At 35.4% G+C, this 22,638-nt stretch overlaps 1 protein-coding gene and 1 long non-coding RNA gene across 3 annotated transcripts in view; one reads left to right on the forward strand and one right to left on the reverse strand.

Annotated features, from left to right (window-relative positions):
* Positions 1–716: 716 nt before the first annotated feature.
* On the forward strand, positions 717–18,815 carry LOC123648615. The gene is made up of 3 exons (XR_006738671.1): positions 717–858; positions 4,351–4,397; positions 18,634–18,815. It is a non-coding gene; the product is annotated as an uncharacterized LOC123648615 (long non-coding RNA).
* NUP155 (nucleoporin 155) overlaps positions 6,627–22,638 on the reverse strand; it is a 57,320-nt gene continuing 41,308 nt past the window's right edge. For both annotated transcript variants that reach the window (XM_045566526.1, XM_045566525.1), the window contains exons 22-35: positions 22,210–22,340; positions 19,411–19,602; positions 18,538–18,676; positions 17,685–17,820; positions 16,293–16,446; positions 15,973–16,077; positions 15,121–15,275; positions 13,002–13,131; positions 11,984–12,097; positions 11,174–11,294; positions 10,642–10,752; positions 8,663–8,799; positions 7,488–7,594; positions 6,627–6,829 (exon numbers count right to left, since the gene is read on the reverse strand). In XM_045566526.1, the coding sequence (XP_045422482.1) occupies positions 6,691–6,829; positions 7,488–7,594; positions 8,663–8,799; positions 10,642–10,752; positions 11,174–11,294; positions 11,984–12,097; positions 13,002–13,131; positions 15,121–15,275; positions 15,973–16,077; positions 16,293–16,446; positions 17,685–17,820; positions 18,538–18,676; positions 19,411–19,602; positions 22,210–22,340 (1,871 nt within the window). In that variant the 3' untranslated portion in view covers positions 6,627–6,690. The remainder of the gene's footprint in view (positions 6,830–7,487; positions 7,595–8,662; positions 8,800–10,641; positions 10,753–11,173; positions 11,295–11,983; positions 12,098–13,001; positions 13,132–15,120; positions 15,276–15,972; positions 16,078–16,292; positions 16,447–17,684; positions 17,821–18,537; positions 18,677–19,410; positions 19,603–22,209; positions 22,341–22,638) is intronic.

Here is a 22,638-nt window from a genome sequence, read left to right on the forward strand (position 1 = left end):
GCCTGCTCCGAGCCGGCCGGGGACGCGGGCGGGAAGCTGCCGATCCTCCTCCCGCGCTCCGCCTCTTCCAGCGCGGCTCTCCGAGCTCCCGCCCCTCGTCCTCCCAGCGGTCTAGCCGCTCCCCGCCTCCCTGCCCTTAGTCTCCTCCTCCCGCTCCACGAGTCCGCCGCCCTCTGATACCCTCCTCCCGCTCGCCTAATCCTCCCGCTCGCCCTCCTCAACTTCGGCCTGACACCTTCTGTTCACTTCACCCAGGCGTTCCTCACACTCCTTTTGAGTGCCCAGGCATTGTGGCTGGCTTTGCAGGGGAACCGTTTCATAACTGGCCAACACGCAATGCGCAGGCTGTCACCTCCCTAGCGGAGACCTACACAGACTGGAAAATAAGGGGGTTGTACATTGCACTCCACGGATCAGGGCAATTTACAACACTGGAGAAGGCCCTTTCTGTACTCATTATCCTATTGACTTGTTCATTTAGTAATGCACTTGTTTTTCTCCTCCTTCGCCCCTGTCCCCGGTGACTGACTGGGAACAGGGGTCATGGGCAGCCCTAGGGCCATGTGTGGCCTAGTAACGCATTTTTGTGTGGGTGTACCTTGACTTTGAGTGCCTTAGGCGATGGCATGCTCTCGGTTCCCGCCCATCCTCCTCTGCACACGTTTGTGTTACTAGCCTGGTGTTTGAAGGCGGTACCTAGTTACCCTTGGCTAAGCCAGGTCTGTTGTGCCCAGTAAATCGCCCTGCCCTCTCTATTGGAGCGCTATTAGGTTGGTTTATTTTAGCAAACAAAGAACACAGGGTAGGAGGACGTCTGACTGCAACATAATCACAACTATCCCAGTGTCTGTGTGTGCGGTAAGTGGCAGCTGGGATCCTGGCAACTCAGCACCATTTTTCTCAAAGGTTATAGAACGGAAGTGGTCCACCCTCAGGATCACGAATATTTTACACAAATCTTGCTGGAGTTAGCATAAAATATCTCATGCAGAAAAATTTGGGAACTGAGAAATCTTAACCTGTGTTCCCCTTTCTAGGTCTTAAGATATGACAACAATGGGATAACTGAGTCTGATTTTGCTGTGTGGCCATTAGACCTAGAAGTATTGGTGTAATTCTGGAGATGATTGTACCACACATTTATTTATTCTTTAAAAATGTATGGGAGTGACTATACTTTGCTAAAATAAAAATTATTGAGCGCCTCTATGTGTCAGGCACTATGCTATAGAGAGGGGAAGACACACACACGCTTTAATTATAGTGCAGGGATAAATGCCATGATCACAGTATGCACAGGTACATTTTCTCCTGGTGGGAGATGGGGAGGTTAACACATCTAAGCCTAGGTTTTGAGTGAGGAATAGTTCAATTTGAAGCACATCCATTTTGTGGTGCCTGTGGACTTCCAGGTGGAACTATCTAGTGAACAATCATATACTATCTAGTGAACAATCATATACATGCTTCAGAAGCTCAATGAGAGGGTTGTAGATATAGAATGTGTAACCTAAACATCAGTCTCCCCTCACCCTGCCCTGTCTTTAATATATGTTGGTAACTATATATTAATTAATATATAGAGAGGTAAGAAAGAGATTTTATAGAGAATACCGGTTCTTACGAGAATGTCACAGGGGTGGAAGAAATCCAAATTCATCAACCAAGTGAAAAACTCAGTAAGGGCAAATAAAAATAAGCCTGAGAAATTTCCCATCGGATCTGGTATTTAGCAGTTATAGTTATACTGCCACATATATAATAATTGAAGTCCTTTTGGTCGCATATAATAAAATCAAATACGACTAACTTAAGGAACAGAGGGGATTTATTGTAGGGATTTTGTGGTATGCTACAGAATCTAAGGAATGGTTTCAACCGCCAAGCCTTGGGAAGGCCCTGAAAGATTTTTTTCCACTATTTTCTTCCAGAAGTCTTACAGTTTTAGATCTTATATTTAGGTCTATGATGCATATCAAGTTAACTTTCACATATGGTTTAAGTGTTGAAGCTAATTTTATTCCATGTGGCTATTTAATTGTTCCAGAACCGTATCTTGAAGACTATTCTTTCCCACATGTTGAATCATTAATAGCTTGAGACCTTTGCTGAAAATTGTCCATGATGTGTACATCTATTCTGTACTTATTCTATTTCATTGATATGTCTATCTTTACATCAGTACCACATTACCATTACTGTTGCTTTATAATAGAATTTTGAAATCAGTAGTATATCTCCTCCAATTTTATTCTTTTTCACATACTTTTCCAGTACCTCTTATTTCCATATAAACTTTAGAATTAGCTTATCAATTTCTATTAAAAAATCTCCTAGGAATTTGATGGGGATTGTATTGAATCTGTACACCAGTTTGGTGAGAATTGATGTGTTAAGTTCAGTGTTCCAATCCATGAACATCATATTATTTCTCCTTTAGGATTTAATTTCTTCCAGTACCGTTTGCAGTTTTCAGTGTACAGATCTTACACATATTTTGTTAAAATTAACCTTAACTGGCTAGGTGCGGTGGCTCATGCGCGTAATCCTAGCACTCTGGGAGGCTGAGGTGGGAGAATTGTTTGAGCTCAGGAGTTCGAGACCAGCTTGAGAAAGAGTGAGACCCTGTCTCTACTAAAAATAGAAAAAGTAGGCAGACATCATGGGGCACACCTATAGTCCCAGCTACTTGGGAGGCTGAGGTAGGATTGCTTGAGCCCAGAAGTTTGAGGTTGCTGTGAGCTATGATGATACCACTGCACTCTAGTCCGGGGTGACAGAATGAGACTCTGTCTCAAAAAAAATAAATAAATAAAAAACAAAAAACCACTTATTTTATGGTTTTTGATGCTATTTTAAATCATTATTTTTAAAAACGTTGATTATTTGTGCCAGTATATAGAAATGCAATTGATTTTTGTACACTGATCTTATATGCTGTGACCTTGCCAAACTTAGATCTACTAGTTCTGGCTACTGGTTCTAGTATTTTCTGAATATTCTATAGGATTCTCTATATGGACAATCATGTCTGTGAATAGACACATTTACATTAGCTTTTCTAAACTGTATGTCTTAACATTTCTTTTGTTTGCAAAATTGCACTGGTCGGGATCTCCAATATCATATTGAATAGAAGTAGTGAACAGAGACATCTTTGTTTTGTTCCCAACTCTGATAAAACATTTAGTCTTTCACCATTGTGTGATTCTAGCTGTATTATTTTGCATAGATGTCTTTTATCAGTCCTTAGCCTTTTATTCCTGGTTTGATGAGAATATGATTACGATGTGCCTTGTCTTGTGGTGGTTTTGCTATCGGGCTAAGTCCATTGAGTTCCATGAATCTGTGGTTTTATAGTTTAATCAAAGCACAGGAAAAGAGTGGTAAGCAATGCAGGTGGACAGATACAGTGGGCTGATGTCTTTGTTTAGCTGGGACTATACGGTGTGCCAGCATCCAATTCTTTAGGAAAGCATTTCTTTCCTGTTCCATGTGGTTTGGGTGATGAGTCCGTAACTCAGGCTTGGTCAGTAAGAACCCTTCCTAAGACTTTTCTGTTAAATATACCTCTGGTTAGAGCTAACAGGATGATGTAATGCTGCCCGTACTCTGCCAGGAGTTATGCAGCCAACTGTCTGCAAAGAGAGACAAAGAGTGTCCATGAAAAGAAGAGCAGGACTGAGCTAGACAAAGCCCTGAAGATATTGGGGCTCTAGATCTAGCTATATGGAAGTAGCTCTGTACTTGGACTTTTTAGTTTTGAGGACCAACAAGTTCATTCACTCATTTACTTATTTACTAAGAGACAGGGAATCGCTGTTGCCCAGGCTGGAGTGCAGTGGTGCAATCATAGCTCACTGCAGCCTCAAACTGCTGGGCTCAAGTGATGAAAGGGGAAAATTTAAAGATGATTCTCATATTCTGATTTGAGAAGATAATAAAGACTGAGGCAGAAAATAAAGAAGGAAGAATAAGAGTGGGCAGAGGGCAGGGAGAAAGGGATAAGTTCAGATTTGGTTGTATTTTGATGGAGGTGCATAGGTCATTCAAGTGTGGGTTTGAGATATACGGGGATCCTGGTAAATTAATTTTTAAAAGTCCAATCATTTAGCTTCAATCTCCTCCTTCGTATATGAGGAAAATGAAACTCAATGTAGTTTAAATGATTTACCCGGGGACTCAAAAATATTTGGAAAAAAGTTTTATTATTAAAAGAATTTAAATGAAGACACTGATAGAGAAATAAAGGAAATTATGAACCTTTTCAAAACCTTTAGATTCAATGTTCTAGTTCTTCATTCCTTGATACAACTGTATCATTGTCACAATTTTTCCTCTCATGAATAGGAGGAAAAAAGATGGAGGTGGGAAGTATCCTGAGGAATACTTTTGTGGTGAGTAGACAGGTATTCAATGAATAAGTCACTAGGTAAGTCAGGTATAACTAAAGAAATGTTGAACATACATGCATGTCACAGTCAATATCCCATACCTTGCACAGTTACTCAAAATAGATTTTTCTCTTTCCTAACCATTTTGCCATACTAAAATGATTTATTTAAAACACAAATGTCACAACTAAGACCTTCAGTGACTCCTCATTGCCCACAATGAATGCACTGTTTCACAGACTATGTTCTATCAATTATCCATTGCTTACATATTTTTAATAGTCACTATAAATAATGTGTTAAACAAACATCAAGTACAAAGTACACTAATGCAGTGGGTAAACATGCTAGAAAAATACTACTCCAAGTCTGATCCACTGACTGCCAGGATGAGCATCACATTGGAGATGCAACTCAAGAATCTGTTTTAACAGGCTATCTGGGTGATTCTTCTGAATGTGAAAGTTAGACACTGTTCTAGAGGGCTAAAAAGAAGGAGGGTACCAAATTTGTTTTCTCTTAGGGAGCTTACCCTTCAGAGGGTATTAGAAGCACCTGCTGTGGGGCTGGAATTCTTACACTCTCTCAAAACATGTGTCAATAAAAGGGACAGTGTTCAGATTTCTGACTCTTACAGACCATTTAGCCATGCTAGCCTACAGCCCTTTTAAAAGCTGTACCATCAATATTGTGAGTTTGGTATATTTAATATATATTAATGTGCTAGTATGTAAATGTGCTTAAAATAAAAATTGAGTTATATCTCATTATCAGAACTAGAATCACACCTAAATTATAGCACTTAAACAAGACCTTCATTTTAAATAGACATGACAGAATTTTAAATTTACACAATCGATAATACATAGCATACATTCATTTTACATACTCAAAAAAGCTAAATTTAAGAAACTGAAAAGCTGAAAATGAGAGGTAGTGGTATCCGATGAGTGGTATTTTGACATTCTATTAAATATTATACAATTGAAGATTATAGGGGGAAAGACAGCTGAATTCTAAGAATATATATAGAGAAGGCAACACTTTGATCTTGGGAAAAGAAAACTGGAAGGAAAAATATATTCAAAATGTATTTTAAAAATTGTTAGACTTGCACTAGTGGCGAGAAACAGAAGGTAATTACTCATGATGGTATAAAAGGAAAGGAGAAAGGAGCGTATATTTTGGCTTTGTTGTTAGCCCTGTTCATTCTCATTCTTTTCTCCTCCCTTGTCACCATGACTCTGGAGCACATGGTTTAGTTTTTCCAATTTTCTTAAATACTAATTAAAAACTACATTACTAATTATTTATATACACACACACACACACACACACACACACACATATATATATATATATATATATATGTTATGTGCCCCGTTGTGTTATTGATGGCAAAGGTGGGAAGAACCAGATGGGAAGCTCATTGTATAAACTACAGAAGGTAGTAGTGGCCTCTACTACAGTGGTTTTCAAACTTGACATCCACCAAAATCCCCTGGAGGGCTTGTTAAAACACAAAGCTGGGCCTCATCCCCAAAGTCTTTGATTCAGTAGGTCTAGGGTGGGTCCCAAGAATCTGATTTTCTAATAGATTCCCAGGTGAAAGCTGCTGGTTTGGAACACATAACTTTGAGAACCACTGCTCTAATGGATCAGTAGTCAAAAGGCCAAAGCAGAGCCAGGGATACACTAAGGGAAAACAGTACTTCCCTGTGGAGGTTTTCAGGACACAGAACATTAGTTACAAGTTTATCACCTACTCAAACAACCAGGTATACATGAATCTTCCAGGGATATAACCGACAAAATTAGTAGCTGGAGAAAGGAAATGTCTTTCCAAGGATGAAGCCAACACCTAATTTTATTTTTTAAATGACAGTTATTAGCCTATGTAAAAACTGTTTTAGAATCCAGTATTATGAGAATGGACCAGCTAGCCTATTTAAGTTTTAATGCCAATATCCTTGGAGTAACTTGAAAATGAATAATATAAGTTCAAAATTTCTGCCTGTAGCAAAATTCAAAACGAGTTTCTAGATTTTTTTAACCTTGTGTTAAAATCATAAATAACCTTATTTCAGTTGTTTTTAACCTAATTATTAAATAACAAAATAGTAGTAGTAAAAAAGAATTTGTTTGGCAAATGTACTTGTAGATACTAGCCACTTATTAAAAACAGATTTCTCATAAAATTGTTTTAAATTCTTAGATTTAGAACACCTGATATCTGGACCCAGCTGAGCTTTTATTTTACAGATCAAAATGCATGGATGAAAATACATTATAATACTCAATGAAGCCGTTCTAATTTAGCTTGAAGAGATTTAAAATTCCCAGTGATGGCTTGTACTGCTACTGACGAGCTCATAGACTGGAGCTCAACCAGATAACCACAAACAGCATCCAGGCAGAGATTTGTAAATCTTCTCCTGTAAAGGAAAAGACACTTGATCAACTACCTAAACACTTAGAAACATTTCCTCCTAAAAAGCTTCTTCCCCCATCCCCCTTCACTTCTGCTAACCTTACTTATAGTCCCACAGAAGAGCAAGGATCACATGATTAAGTAAATGGCAAATAAACGAAAATAGAGACGAAAATTTAGTGGGAAGGTGGATCACCACATATCAACCATTTTCCATATGAAGATCATTATAATGAGAAGGAGGCAGCAGGGTATGATTCCCATTAAGATAATATTAACATTCTTTTGGCTTTTTCAAAAGACTATCCCTTGAAATGGCTAATAATATCACAAAGACATAATTAAAATGTCTTGGTCCTAGGTCACTAATCCAAAGCAGAAGGAATTCCTAAGTTATATATGTTCACATGTAGAAAGGATTTAAGACAAAGGTTGAAAAATGGAAAAAACTCCTACCTTGCATACATGTTGAAAAATAGCATTCAAATTGTTATTGTATACAAATTGTTATTGCTAATGTATACAAGAGCCAAGAGCTTAAATCCCCTATACTTCTTTATAATGCCCGTATCTTTCCACATTCTCTTCCAATTTGTTACCAAGGTATTTATTAGAAGCATTTAAAAACTTTTGTTAGAATACACTATTTAATTCATAGTTACCTTTCATAATTTAAAACTTGGCTAGGATTCTCAACATATCTTGTTAATAGTACATGTACACAATCTAAAAGGTGCAGTGGCTTCTTCATTCTATTCCAGAATGGATCCTATCAAGAAATATACATAATGAAATGTAAGGCAAACTGTTTCGATTTACTTTTCAATCATTTATGTTAGTTAAAGTAGTCATCAGGGTCCAAGCACAATTTATTGCTATTAAAAAGCATTAAATATTATGTGGCTACTAAATTATATGTCTGGTTATTGCTAATATTTTGAACATTAAAAATTATATTGTGAAATTACTTAAGAAGAATATTTGATATATCAGTCCACTTCGTAGAATAAGTAAATGTCCTGCTTTGGAATCTGAGGTAACAGAAAAATCTATCTCTTTCTATGGACTGATATTCCTTTTACTTTGAACTTATCCAGACTTAGTCTGGTACCGTAAAAAGAGACTAAACTAGAAGCTACAGAATCTTAATTCTAGTTTTTGCTTCACTAGTTAGGAGCCATGTGACTTGAACAGGTTATTTAACGTCTCTGCACTTGTCTTTTTGCAATGTAGGATGGGGATACTACTGTTTGCTCATTTCTATTAATATCACAGGCTTATTGTGACTCAGTAGTAAACACACAAACAGTGCCTTGTAAAGCACTGTATGATGCCACTATAAAAGACAATCTAGTTCAAGGTTTTATTTGGATCTTTTATCCTTAGGATAAAAATTACAAAATATAGTCTGATACGGTTCAATACGGTGAGAAAGATCTTTAAACACTGCTATTTTAGATAAGGTTACACTAAATAAATACAATGTTATTTTGTTCTTTCAAAGTAAATGACGATTCTTAATGTAATCAGTTTAGCCCCTACCTTGGTTTAGCCTATTCCACCAAGAGTAACGCATATATTTTTATTAATATTAAAAAAATAACATTTCATTTTAATCATGGTATACAGCAAAGCAATTCTCATTATCAGTTTTGAAAGTCTGACGCACAATTTCCAGTACTTAACCAATGAAGCAAATGTCTGCTGCAACTGTATTAGACTGAGTGATAAAATACTTATAAACATGCAATCAAAATACCCTACATACTATATCTAGAAAAAGTTAGTTACATTAATTAAATAAAGAAAATTTTATTTTACTTAATATTTTCCTTACCCGTGATTTGAACAACTGATCATAAACTTCTAGTAGTCTAGGTAATGGCACTCCGATTTCATTCATTGTCTGTATTACAAAGCCCACATCCCAGTTCAAAGTACAAACTTGTTGCTCTAAGAACTGTACAATAAAATCTGGGAAGGTAAACAGATCAGAAATCAGGATATTTAACTATTGATATTACAAATAGGTCTTATTCATAAGTGAGTAGGGAGAAATCTCTGAAAACCAATTTCAAGAAATTTTTAAAAATAAAAGTAACAGGTAAATCTAAAGACAGAAAGTAGATCAGTGGTTGCCTAGGGCTGGAGGGTGGGAAGAAATGGGAAGCGATAACTAATGAGTACAGGGTTTCTTTTTGGGATGACGAAAATGTTCTAAAATTAAATTGTGGTGATAGCTGCACAACTCTGTGAATATGCTAAAACCATTAAATTGTACACTTCAAAGCTAATAAGAAAAAAAACTACATTTTAGAGAACTTAGAACATACAGAAAGGTAAAAGGAGAAAATAGAGACCATTCACAATCCCACTATTAAAGAGGAAGCACCAATAAGCTTTTAAAATATCTGTATTTAAAAAAATTTCTTCATCCTTGATTTGACAATTTTTCAGAAAAGTGCAATTGTATCCTAATTTTAGAAATATTAAATGTGTTTTCCTTAATGCCTCACTCCCTAGATTTATATTATTTATTTTGATATTTCTAACTGTGGGCCCATTCTCACTTTTTACTTCCTGTCTTATCATAAGTGAGATCATAATAGTAACAAGCAAATTTATAATTATGAGATCTGAAATCCAAAACTGACCAATATGAACATCCATGGGCAAGAGGAATCACTGAAAAAACTGCCACTAAATCTGTATCTTTTCTAAAATTTACCATTCGAAGACCTAGGGTAGGTAATAAGAATTCTAAAAACAGTAAAATTTGATCCCATTTGAAGTTCCCTGAAGATTGTTTGCTATTGAGAGATTGATTAAAAAAAAAAAGGAAGACCTCTTCTACTCTAAACTTTATTGGGCTGAAAAATAAATTAAGTCAAATAACTTAGAAATCTGTCTAACTCAAAGCAGAAATTCCTCAAAAGGAACTGTGCACATGTAGCCTTATTTTTTTTTATTAAAAGTATATCTCATGTACTTAAAAACACTTATGAAAAAAAAATATAGACTTTAATTTTCTTTTTATTTTCCTGATCAATAAAATGGTTTGAAAGGATACAGTTTTAATACTGTATCTATGAGAAATAAAGGTATGATTATAATGGTTTTATTTCTGACCATGTCTAGGGAATAGATCCTAAGTCAGAGATGGTCTATAAACAAGTTGAATGCTTATTAAAAAAAAAAATTAATGTTATATTGTGAGAATTCTCAGGTTTCTCATTATTTTTTCAATAATACAAAAGTGCTTAATATTCTACTTTATAGATGTACTTATCTTGTTTGTATTGTTTTACAACTGAGGAAAACACTGTAGGTTGGCAAATGGCTCACAATTAGTTACCTATGTGACAATTACCGTCATATTTGGTTAAGAAAGGGGTTCAAATTATTAAATTTTTAACACAACTATTTGCCATTTTAAGAAAAATATGCCCTCAATATAAGAAAGAGCAGCTGAATCACAGATTACCCATGCACAAAACACCAGCCATTTCTCCTTTCTCTTCACAAACTTGTATAGGGTTACCAACAATATAATCACATAGTTTGTCAGCACAATCCCCCGACAGATATATAAACTTGGAAAGTTAGTCCAAGAAAGTTTCATACTGAACTATTTATCAACAAATTCTGCTATTCTTTGGGGGTATTTCTTTCCAGAGAGCTAGAATTACACTGTTGAGCTAAATAGCAACAAAGAAACACTTTATTTCACTCTACAGATCATTATTTTTCCATGTCAATGAAGGAAGTCATCAAAACAGAAAATAAAACATGACAGTACCTAAGGTTACTGCTTACCTAAAGGAAAGAAGCGTGGTGTGCCAGCATAAATTTTGCCCAGGAGGACAATCTTGAGACTAAGAGCATGCATTCTGTCTGGAGAGCTCAATGTTACACTGTCATTCAATTCTGTAAGAAAGAGATATGTAATTAAAACCCAAGTTTACATTGGCCATTTAATTATTTCAAGGTTAAAAATACTTTAGAACTTATATTCACATTAATATAATTAGCAGATTCTGTGTTTTTGTTAGTGTCTGACATACTCTCTTCTCTTACCCAGGTACTTCTTATAAGATTCTGAGGTAAGCATCTCAGTATCCCTTGTTAGGCAGCACAAACCGTAAAAGTGATACAATTGTTTACTGAGAATCCTCCCAAATATTCACTGGGGTCTTTCTCCACACAATCACCCTCCACCTTCTACTTACTTCCTACTTAGGCATACACAATTTTCATGAGCCGTAGATATAATTGCTACTAGCAGTCTGCATTCCTCTACTAAGTCACTAAATAACATATGTTAATATACCTTTAATTGAACACTTACCTTTCTCTATGATATCTTGCCAAAGTGTCTGTACCAATATAGGGTCTGAATAACCAGCACAATGAATTATTGCAAGTTTACACTCCGCAAGTTTAAATGGGTCAGCAAATTCCCCATAAAGCTGTGGGAGAAAATCCCAAAATTAAACACCCAACCAGAGGTCATTATTTAGAGATTACTAATCTCTGAATAGTGAAGTACTCCTTGAAAATTAAAAATAACCAAAGATTTTATCTAAAGTTTCTAAAATATGACATAAAGGTATAATGATATGTAACTGATCGTAAGTCCAGATTAAAAATAATGAATATATGATGAATACATTCAAATAGATTTTAGTACGTGTGCCTTTTTTTCTTGGCTAGAAGGGAGATGCTGCAATGACATTTCTTTTACAATTAGTGTGTCTAAACCAGGGGTTGAAGAATCATGAAAATATGGACAAATCTCAGAGTATTTCAGGGTACTTAGAACCATGTCCAAGAATAACTGAAGAGGAAGGAACTGCTCAAGTTACAGAGTGAGAGAGGATTGGAGAGTTAAGCAAGGATAAGTTGCTTTTCCAAGGCCATAAATTAGCTGGTTTATGGCCCATGTCAGGTGGGTAGGTTCTGCAGAGCTATTGGCCTAGAAGGAAAAGCTTAGCCTTTTGTAGAAGCCAGCCCAGTGACGAGCTGCCAAGGATGGTTAATCTTATTTTGGGGAGATAGGTTAATCTTTCCTGTGAAACAAAGAGCAAAATGCAGAACAAACAAGAAATTTCTAGAAACTAGGTAACCACTGTAGGAATTTCACTTGCTATTTTATTACCTTAGTTATGTCCATTAGCTCAGAATCCAGCTGAGAAATTGCATCCTGTACGGAAGAATGATGAGAATACTGCCTTTGTAGTGTCTCTTGTATCTGAAGTTGGATCCTAGCAACCTAGTTTGGGCAGAAAAAAGGACATCTTAATTTCTTTATGATAAATCAACAGGCAGTTGAAGGAATGACTTCTGGTATCTGACGTTTAACTTTGCTAAAATAAAAATACTGTATAAATAAAAACCTCTATTGTAACAAACTAGCATTATTATAATTGACTTAATCTCAACATAACCAATTTCACAGGCGGTATACTGTGGCAGAGCCCTTGCTGCCCACCAATATGACTGTAGTCAGATAAAACAGCTAAACTATCCTTCTCAGCTGCCTTTGCAGGGAGGTACAGCTGTATGGCTAAGTCCTCTTCAAAGGAAGAATGGAAGGAAGTAAAGCATGTCACATCAGCGTTGTAGTTTTTTACAGTGAACGCACTTTGTGCATGCTTGTTTCCCCCTTCCACTCTCTGAGCAAAGATAAAGCAAAGGCTGTAAGGAATGGTGTGCCCGACAACAGAACCTGCATCCCTAAATTAACCACATGGAGGAAAGCCACCTGCCAATCAGAAACACCCACTATGGAATTTTGTGAATGAGAAATAAGCTTTTATATTTTCTCCATTATGTTTTTGAGTCTCTGAGTGCCTTTTCAATTTAGCTTACCCTACTTCATACATCTACTTATTAGCTTCCACAATAAATAGTGAATGTGGTATAATCCACTTGCTTTTGGAATAGCTGAAAAAACTTTTAGAAATGCCACAGAGAAAACTTCTAAATTATCCTTAAAATCTCTTTAAAATTTATATCTAAACATAAAAATCAATAAATACATATAGGCAGAAGAGACTAGAATTAATAATAATGACTTCTACAGACCTATTATTTACCAGGGGAAGAATGGAAAGTGGAATAACCATGTGGCTACTACTCAATAAGAACATAGCTTAAGTATCTTTAGCACTTACTTCCATTTTTTCTTCTAATTCATGAAGGAATTCACCATCTGCAGCTATTGATGAAATGGCAGTGGAACTTTTGGCACTGAGAATGGCTCGAGCAATGTACTCTAGTCGTTGCTGAAGTGGAATTTCTGTGCTAAAATTGAAAACTCTTAGTTACATGATTTCTTTAAAAATTGAAGATATAAATATGTCAATTAGGATGTATTTTATACCAAATGAACATAAAAGGCCATTTGAAACTTGAAAAAATTATTAGATTGTTCTAATAAATCTAATTATTTTATATTTATAATAACAGAGATCCATAATTTTAGACAAGAAATACTTAACATTTATGTCTAAAAAGTAACTTCCTATTTTAAAAACTTAGTTCATTGGTACCAATGTCATAAAAAAAATCTTTTAAAAATTAAAAAATATTTAGTTCAACATGTTAACCAGATTCTTCTAAAATTAAATTAAGGAAAATATTTTTTATAGCTCATATTCTTCACCTCTCTACCTTAATATGGCGTATATTACATTTGATCTTCTACACAGCACCTAGAGTGACCAATTAAAAAAGTAGTCCCAATTACTTGGGAGGCTGAGTCAGAAGGATGGCTTTAGCCCAGGAATTCAAGTCTAGCCTGAGCAGCACAGAGGGACTCTGTCTTTTTAAAAAACAAAACAGACAACATGCCTCGTTCCAGGCCTGGATTAGGGCACAGCCCATATGTCCCTCTAGAAAATTACAGTACATAATTGGCACTCAAATGCTGGATAAAGGAATGAATTATATAACCTGAATAACCAGAATGAATTAAATATTTAATAATGCTGTCAATTCTTAATTATACAAACCATGAATTAACCAAGGCCTTTACTAAAAGGCCTTACTTCCTCACTTTCCTTTTCATTCCTTTCATTAAACTAAAACACCTCACTTTCCTTTTCATTCCTTTCATTAAACCAAAACCAAAAAAATTAAAGTCACTTCATACAGGCCATCTTCTACATGTGAAGGGAACTTAAAAAATCAAGTTTGACTGAGGACGGCAAGAAGACTGAAGAGGCTGTGGGTTCAGATATGCAATAAAAACACCCATGTGAGAGCAAGCATATGCACATACAATACATGCTCACATGTGCAATTAGCCACAAATGAACTCTTTAAGTAACCATTCTGAGCAACATAACTTAATAACAGCTCTGCCTCAACACCTCCTCTTCCTAACCTCTTCCTAACTTAACCAGTTTTTAGAAATGGCACTTGAAAATAGAGGATCAAATTAACAATCTGTTCAATATTTTATTAAATTGTCTTTTTTAAAAAAACTGTCTCGGTAGGGTAATCTAATTAGAAATCTCAATGTTTACCTTAACAAGACTCTTAATCATCATCAATATATATGCTCTATGACTTTTTTAATAATTTAAACTGATAAGGGAGTAAAAGAAATTATTCTCAAATTGGTAAAACACTTAAAATTATAGAGCCTTGAAGAAATAGTTTTTGTTATCTTAATTTAAAATACTAAGCTACTGGCTGGGCTCAGTGGCTCACGCCTGTAATCCTAGCACTCTGAGAGTGCTGAGGCAGGAGGATTGGTTGAGGTCAGGAGTTCGAGACCAGCCTGAGCAAGAGCGAGACCCCGCCCCCCGTCTCTATTAAAAATAGAAAAAATTAGCCAGGCGTGGTGGCATGCACCTGTAGTCCCAGCTACTCGGGAGGCTGAGGCAAGAGGATCGCTTAAGCCCAGGAATTGGAGGTTGCTGTGAGCTACACTTATGCCACGGCACTCTAACCCAGGCAACAGAGCGAGACTCTGTCTCAAAAAACAAAAACAAAAGCAAAAAAACTAAGCTATTAATAGGAAAGAGTGTAAAAACATCTGAAAGGATTTAGAACATAGTTTGAATAAAGAGGGTCTACTGAGTATTCTTTTGGTACCTCCTACACATTATTAAAAATAAAACACAAAAAAGGAAAACTGTAAACTTCAGGTAAATCCAAGTAAAAGCATAAAAATTCTACTTACATATAACCTGAATGAGGTTTTATTTACTTTGCAAAATCTGGATTTAACTATATATAGCTCAGTCTTCAATCATTCTTCACAATGAGAATATTATGCCATACCTATGCATATCAGCCAATTTGGACAAGACACGAGCAGCATTACTAAAGCTTCTGTTCTTCTCATAATACCTCCAGAGTAAATCCATATAACGGACTTTGTTTTGATCAACTTTGGCCATTCGGACTAGATGTGGCTCCAGAAATGGAGAAGCGACCTGGAAATTATACAGTTATTCAGAAAACTTTTCTGACCACCTAATTACTTTTTAAGTAGAAAATATAATAAAGACAACTACAATTATGCCTTGTTTTATGAAAACAAGTAAAATTATAAGCCAACATTAATAGATAAAACAGAAAGTAATTTTTCCCATCATAACTGTTTTATCACAATTAATGGAAGAATCTACAAGTTACATTAGGTGGATAAAAATAATTTACTATGAAATTACACATTTATTAATAAACTTTGAGAACACAGCTATTTATTAATTCCTAGACTCTGAGCTCAAAGGCATCCTTAAAATTCTCAGATACCATGCATTCATTTCATAGACTAAGGAACACTGAACTAAGGGTAGTAAAAGGACATGTTTAAAGTCACATAGTGACTTAATGGCAGAGCTAAGATGAAGTTCAGGTCTCTTAATTCATAATCCAGTATTTTCTACACCACAATATAAACTATCTTAATCAGCTTCTAAATAACAAGAGGGGAGCAATGGTCTACTTTGCCTCTTAGGAAAAGAAATTTCATTGCTTAGCTTTATACTAACATCTAATGGTAGGCACAGGATGAGAAACTGAATTTCCTACAGTTATGCATGTGCTTAAATCATTGTTATGCTTTAAAATATAAATTATGCTTAAAAATAGAAATTAACAATACTGCAATAAAATTTTTTTTTTTACCTGTAACAGCTTATCTGCAAGGTCAGCTTGTATTAGCCAATTATAAAGGGCAATACTAAAGAGCTCATCTTTGGATCGCTGAGCCAATTTAAGCATTTGTTCAAACTAAAACAAAGAAAACAGTAAAAATTAGCATAGTTAAATGCTCTGTTGCTGGGTATCACAACCTCTTAGACTTACAAACCCCTGATAAGAAATCAAGAATCCTTAAATGGTAACTTTTAAGAGTTACAGCCTTTTCCAACATGATTATGCCACCACTACCATGCAGAACTTTTAAATAGCATATTCTCAGAATGAAAATATGCTATGTCCCTTACATGATGTCCTGCTTCTTCATTACTGAGCATATTGGGATCAGATGACAACACTGGAGGACCAGGTTTTTTGGGTACACTGGGAGACTGAGGAGCAGCCTTACTTTGATTTACCAGTTCTTGAAGTGTATCTGTAATGCACTTGTAACTGTTTAATCTGGAAAAGAATGGAAAAGGGGCAATTACATTATTTAACTAGAAGGCAATCAATTTACCCTATTAATTTAAATATATGCAAGAAGCTGAGATTATTTTGGAGAATACATGTACATATTTGGTATTAAACGTGTTTTATATAGCTTATATATTTCCTTTATGGACATACACTTCTCTCTTCAATAGTCTCTACAACTGGGTGTAGAGGCTGACACCTGTAATATCAGCACTTTGGGAGGCCAATGCAAGAGGATCGCTTGAGGCCAGGAGTTCGAGATCAGCCTGGGCAACATAGAGAGACCCTGTCTCCACCAAAAATATAAAAATTAACTGGGCATGGTGGCATGTGCCTGTAGTCCCAGCTACTTGGGAGGCTGATGTAGGAGGATCCCGTGAGCCCAGGAATTTGAAGTTGTAGTGAGCTATGATGATGCACTCTAGCCCAAGCAACAGAGCGAAACCCTGTCTCAAAAAAAAAAGTGTACAGACTTTTGCATTCTTAAAAATTATCCTTTAACATAAAATACAAATTGTCACCCAGAGGCAAAAATTACAAAAAACCCAAAAAGCTAGATTTGTTTTCACATAAGTGATCCTATTAAAAAATACATTAATAAAGTCACAATAAAACTACAGTGGCAGATTAAAAAACATTTGTAAGCTGTTAAGAATTTTTATCAGACTAAAATTTTATTTCCAGGTTATGAATTACAATCTTGATTCAGGCCTTTGATAAAACAAGTTATTTTAAGTGACAGCATAATTCAATTTTACAAGTGTTACATTTAAAATATTATTTCTGGCCAGGCGTGGTGGCTCACGCCTGTAATCCTAGCACTCTGGGAGGCTGAGGCGGGTGGATTGTTTGAGCTCAGGAGTTCGAGACCAGCCTGACCAAGAGCGAGACCCCGTTTCTACTAAAAATAGAAAGAAATTAGCTGGCCAACTAAAAATATATATAGAAAAAATTAGCTGGGCATGGTGGTGCATGCCTGTAGTCCCAGTTACTCGGGAGGCTGAGGCAGTAGGATTGCTTAAGCCCAGGAGTTTGAGGTTGCTGTGAGCTAGGCTGACGCCACGGCACTCACTCTAGCCAGGCAACAGAGTGACACTCTGTCTCAAAAAAAAAAAATAAATAAATAAAATAAAATATTATTTTCTTTATACTATCAATCAAAAATGTACACAAAGAAAAGTCTATCCATAAAGCTGACAATCTGCAAAGGTAATAGAATGTACCTTTCTTGGAAGGCCTGAAGTCCAACTATGTCTTCTTCTGGTTCTCCATGTTTATAGAAATGAAGTCCAAGACCCTGAGGATCTTTTTTCTCTGCAGCAGTAAGAGAAAGTTCCACCACACCTTCATAAAAACGCACTAATGGGATAGAAAAAGGACAAAGACTTAAGGCTTATTACTAAGTGGGATACATCTTTCCTTAGTAGGTATATAAAAATTATGATCAAGGTTATGTCTCTACTGTACATTAGTTACCCTGCTGACAATATCATAAAACATTTCTGAGTCTACCAAAGGAAAAGGTCTGAACTTGACCTAAAGGCAGCTATTAAATATATTTCTTCATTGGAAATAATTTCCATATTTAAAATAATAAAAAGGATTTCTGTTCCTTACTGAGGGAAAAAACATCTTGGATTTCAAAATAATACCTGTGCTAATAGTTATAGCCTTTACATTATGTTACATTTGATTTAAAGCAATTTTTTAAGAAAGCAGGCAGGTTACATCTTAAAAATTAGTCAAAAAATTTTAAAAATCTTAAAAATAAATGCAACCCAGAATGCAATCTAATACACAGTAGTTTAATTGGACAAGAATTGAAACTCTAATGTTAAAAAGTTACATATTTCAAGACAGAAAAAGAACATTGTAGCTTCTGCAGAGGTCAGTGTAGTTATCAAATACTGAAACACAATGATATCATAATGTTCCTATATTGCATCATTTGGCCACTTATATTAAAGGAAGATTTGCCTCTGGGAAGAGGTTCTTCATCATTATGTTGCTTTATTTATACACTGTCATTTGTCCTCTGAGTTAAATAAAAGATATAAAGAACATTTTTTTCCTTACCTTGTCTATATTGAGCACAAACATTGGAAAGGTCCACTTGATTGCTGATTTTTTGATATTCCTTTAATGATTCCCTTAACATTCTTTCCTTTTCAGTCTTATTTTGAACCTGTCGGGAACGCTGGAGAAGTTCATTTGCCTAGAAGAGGAGATGACAAGAACTTAAAAAGATATAAAATCAAGTAGACAGATGATGTTGTCAATGTTAAGTTTCAATCAATATCTAAATTTACATGTGGCTTATTACCATTAGAAATAAAAACAACTCTACAAACTTACTTCTTCTTAATTTTAGGCAGAAAAGTTTTGACCAAAAAATCCTAGCTATTTTTTATTCCTCTCACAAATATGTTAAGCAAGACAGCTTTTGTCTGGCAATTCTCTTGCCTAGTCAATACATTATTGGTCAGCAGGCAGTCCATGCAACACTGATTTACTTATTTTTTTTCCACCTGTAGGAAAGGATCAATAAAAATTGCCCCATTAACTCTAATTCATCACAGATTTACTTAAAGTTTTACTTATTTTAACTTTTAGAGAAATTAATCCTCTAATAGCTACATTTCCTTAACTTCTAAATTTAGTGATTTTTCTTATTTCTAACCTTTGTCTTTAAATATGGGCTAGAAATACTATCAAAGATTCTTTGTGAAAAACTTAAAAGAGTACACATGGATTACGAGAAACCATGTATTCTAACCCATTTAATAGACAGAGGAGGATTCTGGGGCCAGGAGAGGTTAAGAGAGCTACATGACTGAGGTCGTATATCAAGTAAAATAAGACACCTCCTGATTCCCATTCTAGTATGCTTTTCATCATACCGTGACACCTCCTATAAGAAACACTGAAATAGGTAACAAAGTACCATACCTTAGAACAAACTGCATCATCAGTGCTATACAGAAGTGGGCAGATATCCTGCAAATGTAAACTAATGCCATCAACAGCAGCATTATCTCTGATGTAGCAGTTGATAAGAGAAGCAATTAATGCCCCTGTGAGTTCTTTATCCCTGATTACAAGATCTTTAAAGGTGGTGATCTTCAACTGCTCCTGAAATTCCTAGAAGTATAAGAGAAAACCCTTTTATATCAAAATTATAACAATATCTTATTTCCACACAGAAGGAAATTAATAAAGTAACGTAAACAGCAACAGACTCTATAATTCAAAAGAGAAAATATGATAAACTATAAAACCAAATTTTTGCAAACTTGTATAAAATCATGTAGAGTTGAAAAAGAACCCACGGTGGGTCTAGTCCAAACCTCTCACTTTATAAAGTTAAAGTAAAGCCCAGGTGGAGCCAAAACTAAAGCCAGGTCTCCTGACTTTAGTTATAACTAGGATAAAACAATCACTTGGCTACATTAACAAATCTCAGGGTTACATTTTATTTTTCTTAAATACTGTCTCAATTCTATTATTCAAGGCCTTCTAACATTGGAGTTTGACGTATATTTTGAACAAATCTACTTGTTAAAATGAAGCTCTGAAGTATTAAGGTGATTTATACTACATTAAAATATTCTGTCTAGTGAATAGACTGCAACTTCTTTTTTCTAAATTTCAGCAAATACCCAAACTATATTCAGATTTTTGAACAAATATTTAATTTACATTCCTTGAACACAAAATTGCTCGTGCAAGGAAGGAACCTTTGAAGATGGACCACAAAAAAAACCTAGGCTAGGCCGGGTGCAGTGGCTCATGCCTGTAATCCTAGCACTTGGGAGGCCGAGGCGGGTGGATTGTTTGAGTTCAGGGGTTCAAGACCAGCCTGAGCAAGAGCGAGATCCCATCTCTACTAAAAATAGAAAGAAATTATATGGACAACTAAAAATATATATAGAAAAAATTAGCCGGGCCTGGTGGTGCATGCCCGTAGTCCCAGCTACTCGGGAGGCTGAGGCAGGAGGATTGCTTGAGCCCAGGAGTTTGAGGTTGCTGTGAGCCAGGCTGATGCCATGGCACTCTAGCCTGGGCAAGAGTGAGACTCTGTCTCAAAAAAAAAAAAAAAAAAATTCAGCTGGATGTGGTAGCACACACCCATAGTCCTGGCTACTTGGGAGGCTGAGAGAGGCAGGAGGATGGCCTGAGCCCAGGAGTTTGAGGTTGCAGTGATCTATGATTGCACCACTGTGTTCCAGCCTGGGCAAGAGAGCAAGACCCTGTCTTTAAAAAAACAAAACAAAACAAAACGAAAACTGTGGAAGGAACCAAAGATTTAGAAAATTACCATTCTGTAATCCTAAATGAAATAATGAAATAATCAATTCCAGCAATGATTATCAATGGATGATGAAAGCTTGAGGAGGAGACTTTTGTAACAGCAGAATTGGACTTACCACTTGAATCCAGTAACTGATCCTAGTACTACTAAAAAGCAGAATAACCAAATCTTTTGTGTCCCCTAATAAACAGCCTGATGAACAAACCATTACCTACGAAGCATTCTATTCTTCCTCAAATAAATGGACTGGAATCTAATCAAACCTATAGAAATCTAACTTCCATTTAATAGAAAATGCAGGACATAGAGGAACAAGTTAACAAGGAAGGTAAAAAACCACCTTGGAATATTGTTATCATTCTATATGACTGATGATCTGATTTCTACAAGGCAATAGCAAGGAGAAAAAAAAAAAAGAGGAAAGACTGCTCTAGATTCAAAGAAATTTAAGAGAAAGAACAATCACATTCAATGAGTCAATCAACTTTTGAGATCCTGATTTGAATGAACCAATCTGTTAAAAGACATTTTTAAGACAGAGAAATTTCATTATTTTAGATGCTACAATAATTAGTGTTAATATTGCAAAGTGTGATAATGATACTGTTGTTATTCAAGGAAATGTCCATCTTTTTAAAAGAAATACATAGTATTTCTAAATGTACAGTATAAAGTAAGTAGGAGTAAAATGACATGATGCCTAGAACCTATTTTACAATAAATCAGTAAAGAAAAAGAGAAAAGAAGATAGGTTAAACAAAGCTGATAAAATATTAATATCTTGAAAATGCTGGATATGAGTCAAGTGTATGTAGGAGATAATGTCAGTTTTGCCCCACTTTCACATGTTTACAAATGTTCACAATTCAATAAAAGGTAGGAATATATTTCCTCCAAATGTCCTATCTAAAATTTTGATGAATGCCAATTATCCTTATCCTTAAAAAGGATTCAAATGAGAACAGCAAAAGAAACATGAACCGTTCACTTCCCACAATGATAAACATCTTTCTTTAAAGTAAGAGTGTTTAATTTAGGTTGTTTGACCCCTTGAAATTACATGCAAAAATCTGTGTTAAGTATGTATACGCATTTCTTTGAGGGTGGTGAAAGAGAGCTTTTAGCAGATTCTCAGAGGGATCTGTAGCTCAAATAAAGGTCACAATCCACTGTGACCATATTTTTGATAAAGAAAGATTTCATTCACATTTCATTATAAAGTTCTCATATACTATAAACACTTGTGGTTTTGACAAAATGGTTTCCAGAAGTTACCATGCTTTTGTGCAATCTTCCTAAAACATACTAAGTTTATCATAATCTAAATGCTTCCCCAAATAATCCCCTCCCAAACCCAAATGGAAGATTAAAGTCATGCAAAAGAAAACAAACACAGTATTAACAGTACAATCTTAAACAAAAAAAGATAAGTTTACCTTCTGAAGTTCTCCTACAATGACAGTGAATTGATGTTCACAGAGAAGTTTCCATAAAGCCAGAGCCTGATATGATTTTCGAACCAATTGCTGGATTGCCTGAAGTGAAACCTTTTCACTCAATTGAGCCTCTAATAATAATAAAACACAACTAATGAAGTTTCATAAAACTTCAACTTATCCTGGATAAGTTGTGTTATTTCAAATAAAAACTATTGTTAAAGGTTGAAATCCCCATTGTTCTCCTCTCTGCCCACATCACAGGTGATCATGATCATCAGTTGTTGTATTCATGTTTTTGTGTGTGTGTATATATATATATGTACTTCTGCATGTTTGTGTGTGTAAACATAAATAAAAATATTGAAATGTTTTTAATAATTACACCATTGTTTTTTTTTGCCTAGTTATATGTTCAGAGGCTGGCCA

This window comes from Lemur catta, chromosome 12 (assembly GCF_020740605.2).
Source record: "Lemur catta isolate mLemCat1 chromosome 12, mLemCat1.pri, whole genome shotgun sequence".
NCBI lineage: Eukaryota > Metazoa > Chordata > Mammalia > Primates > Lemuridae > Lemur > Lemur catta.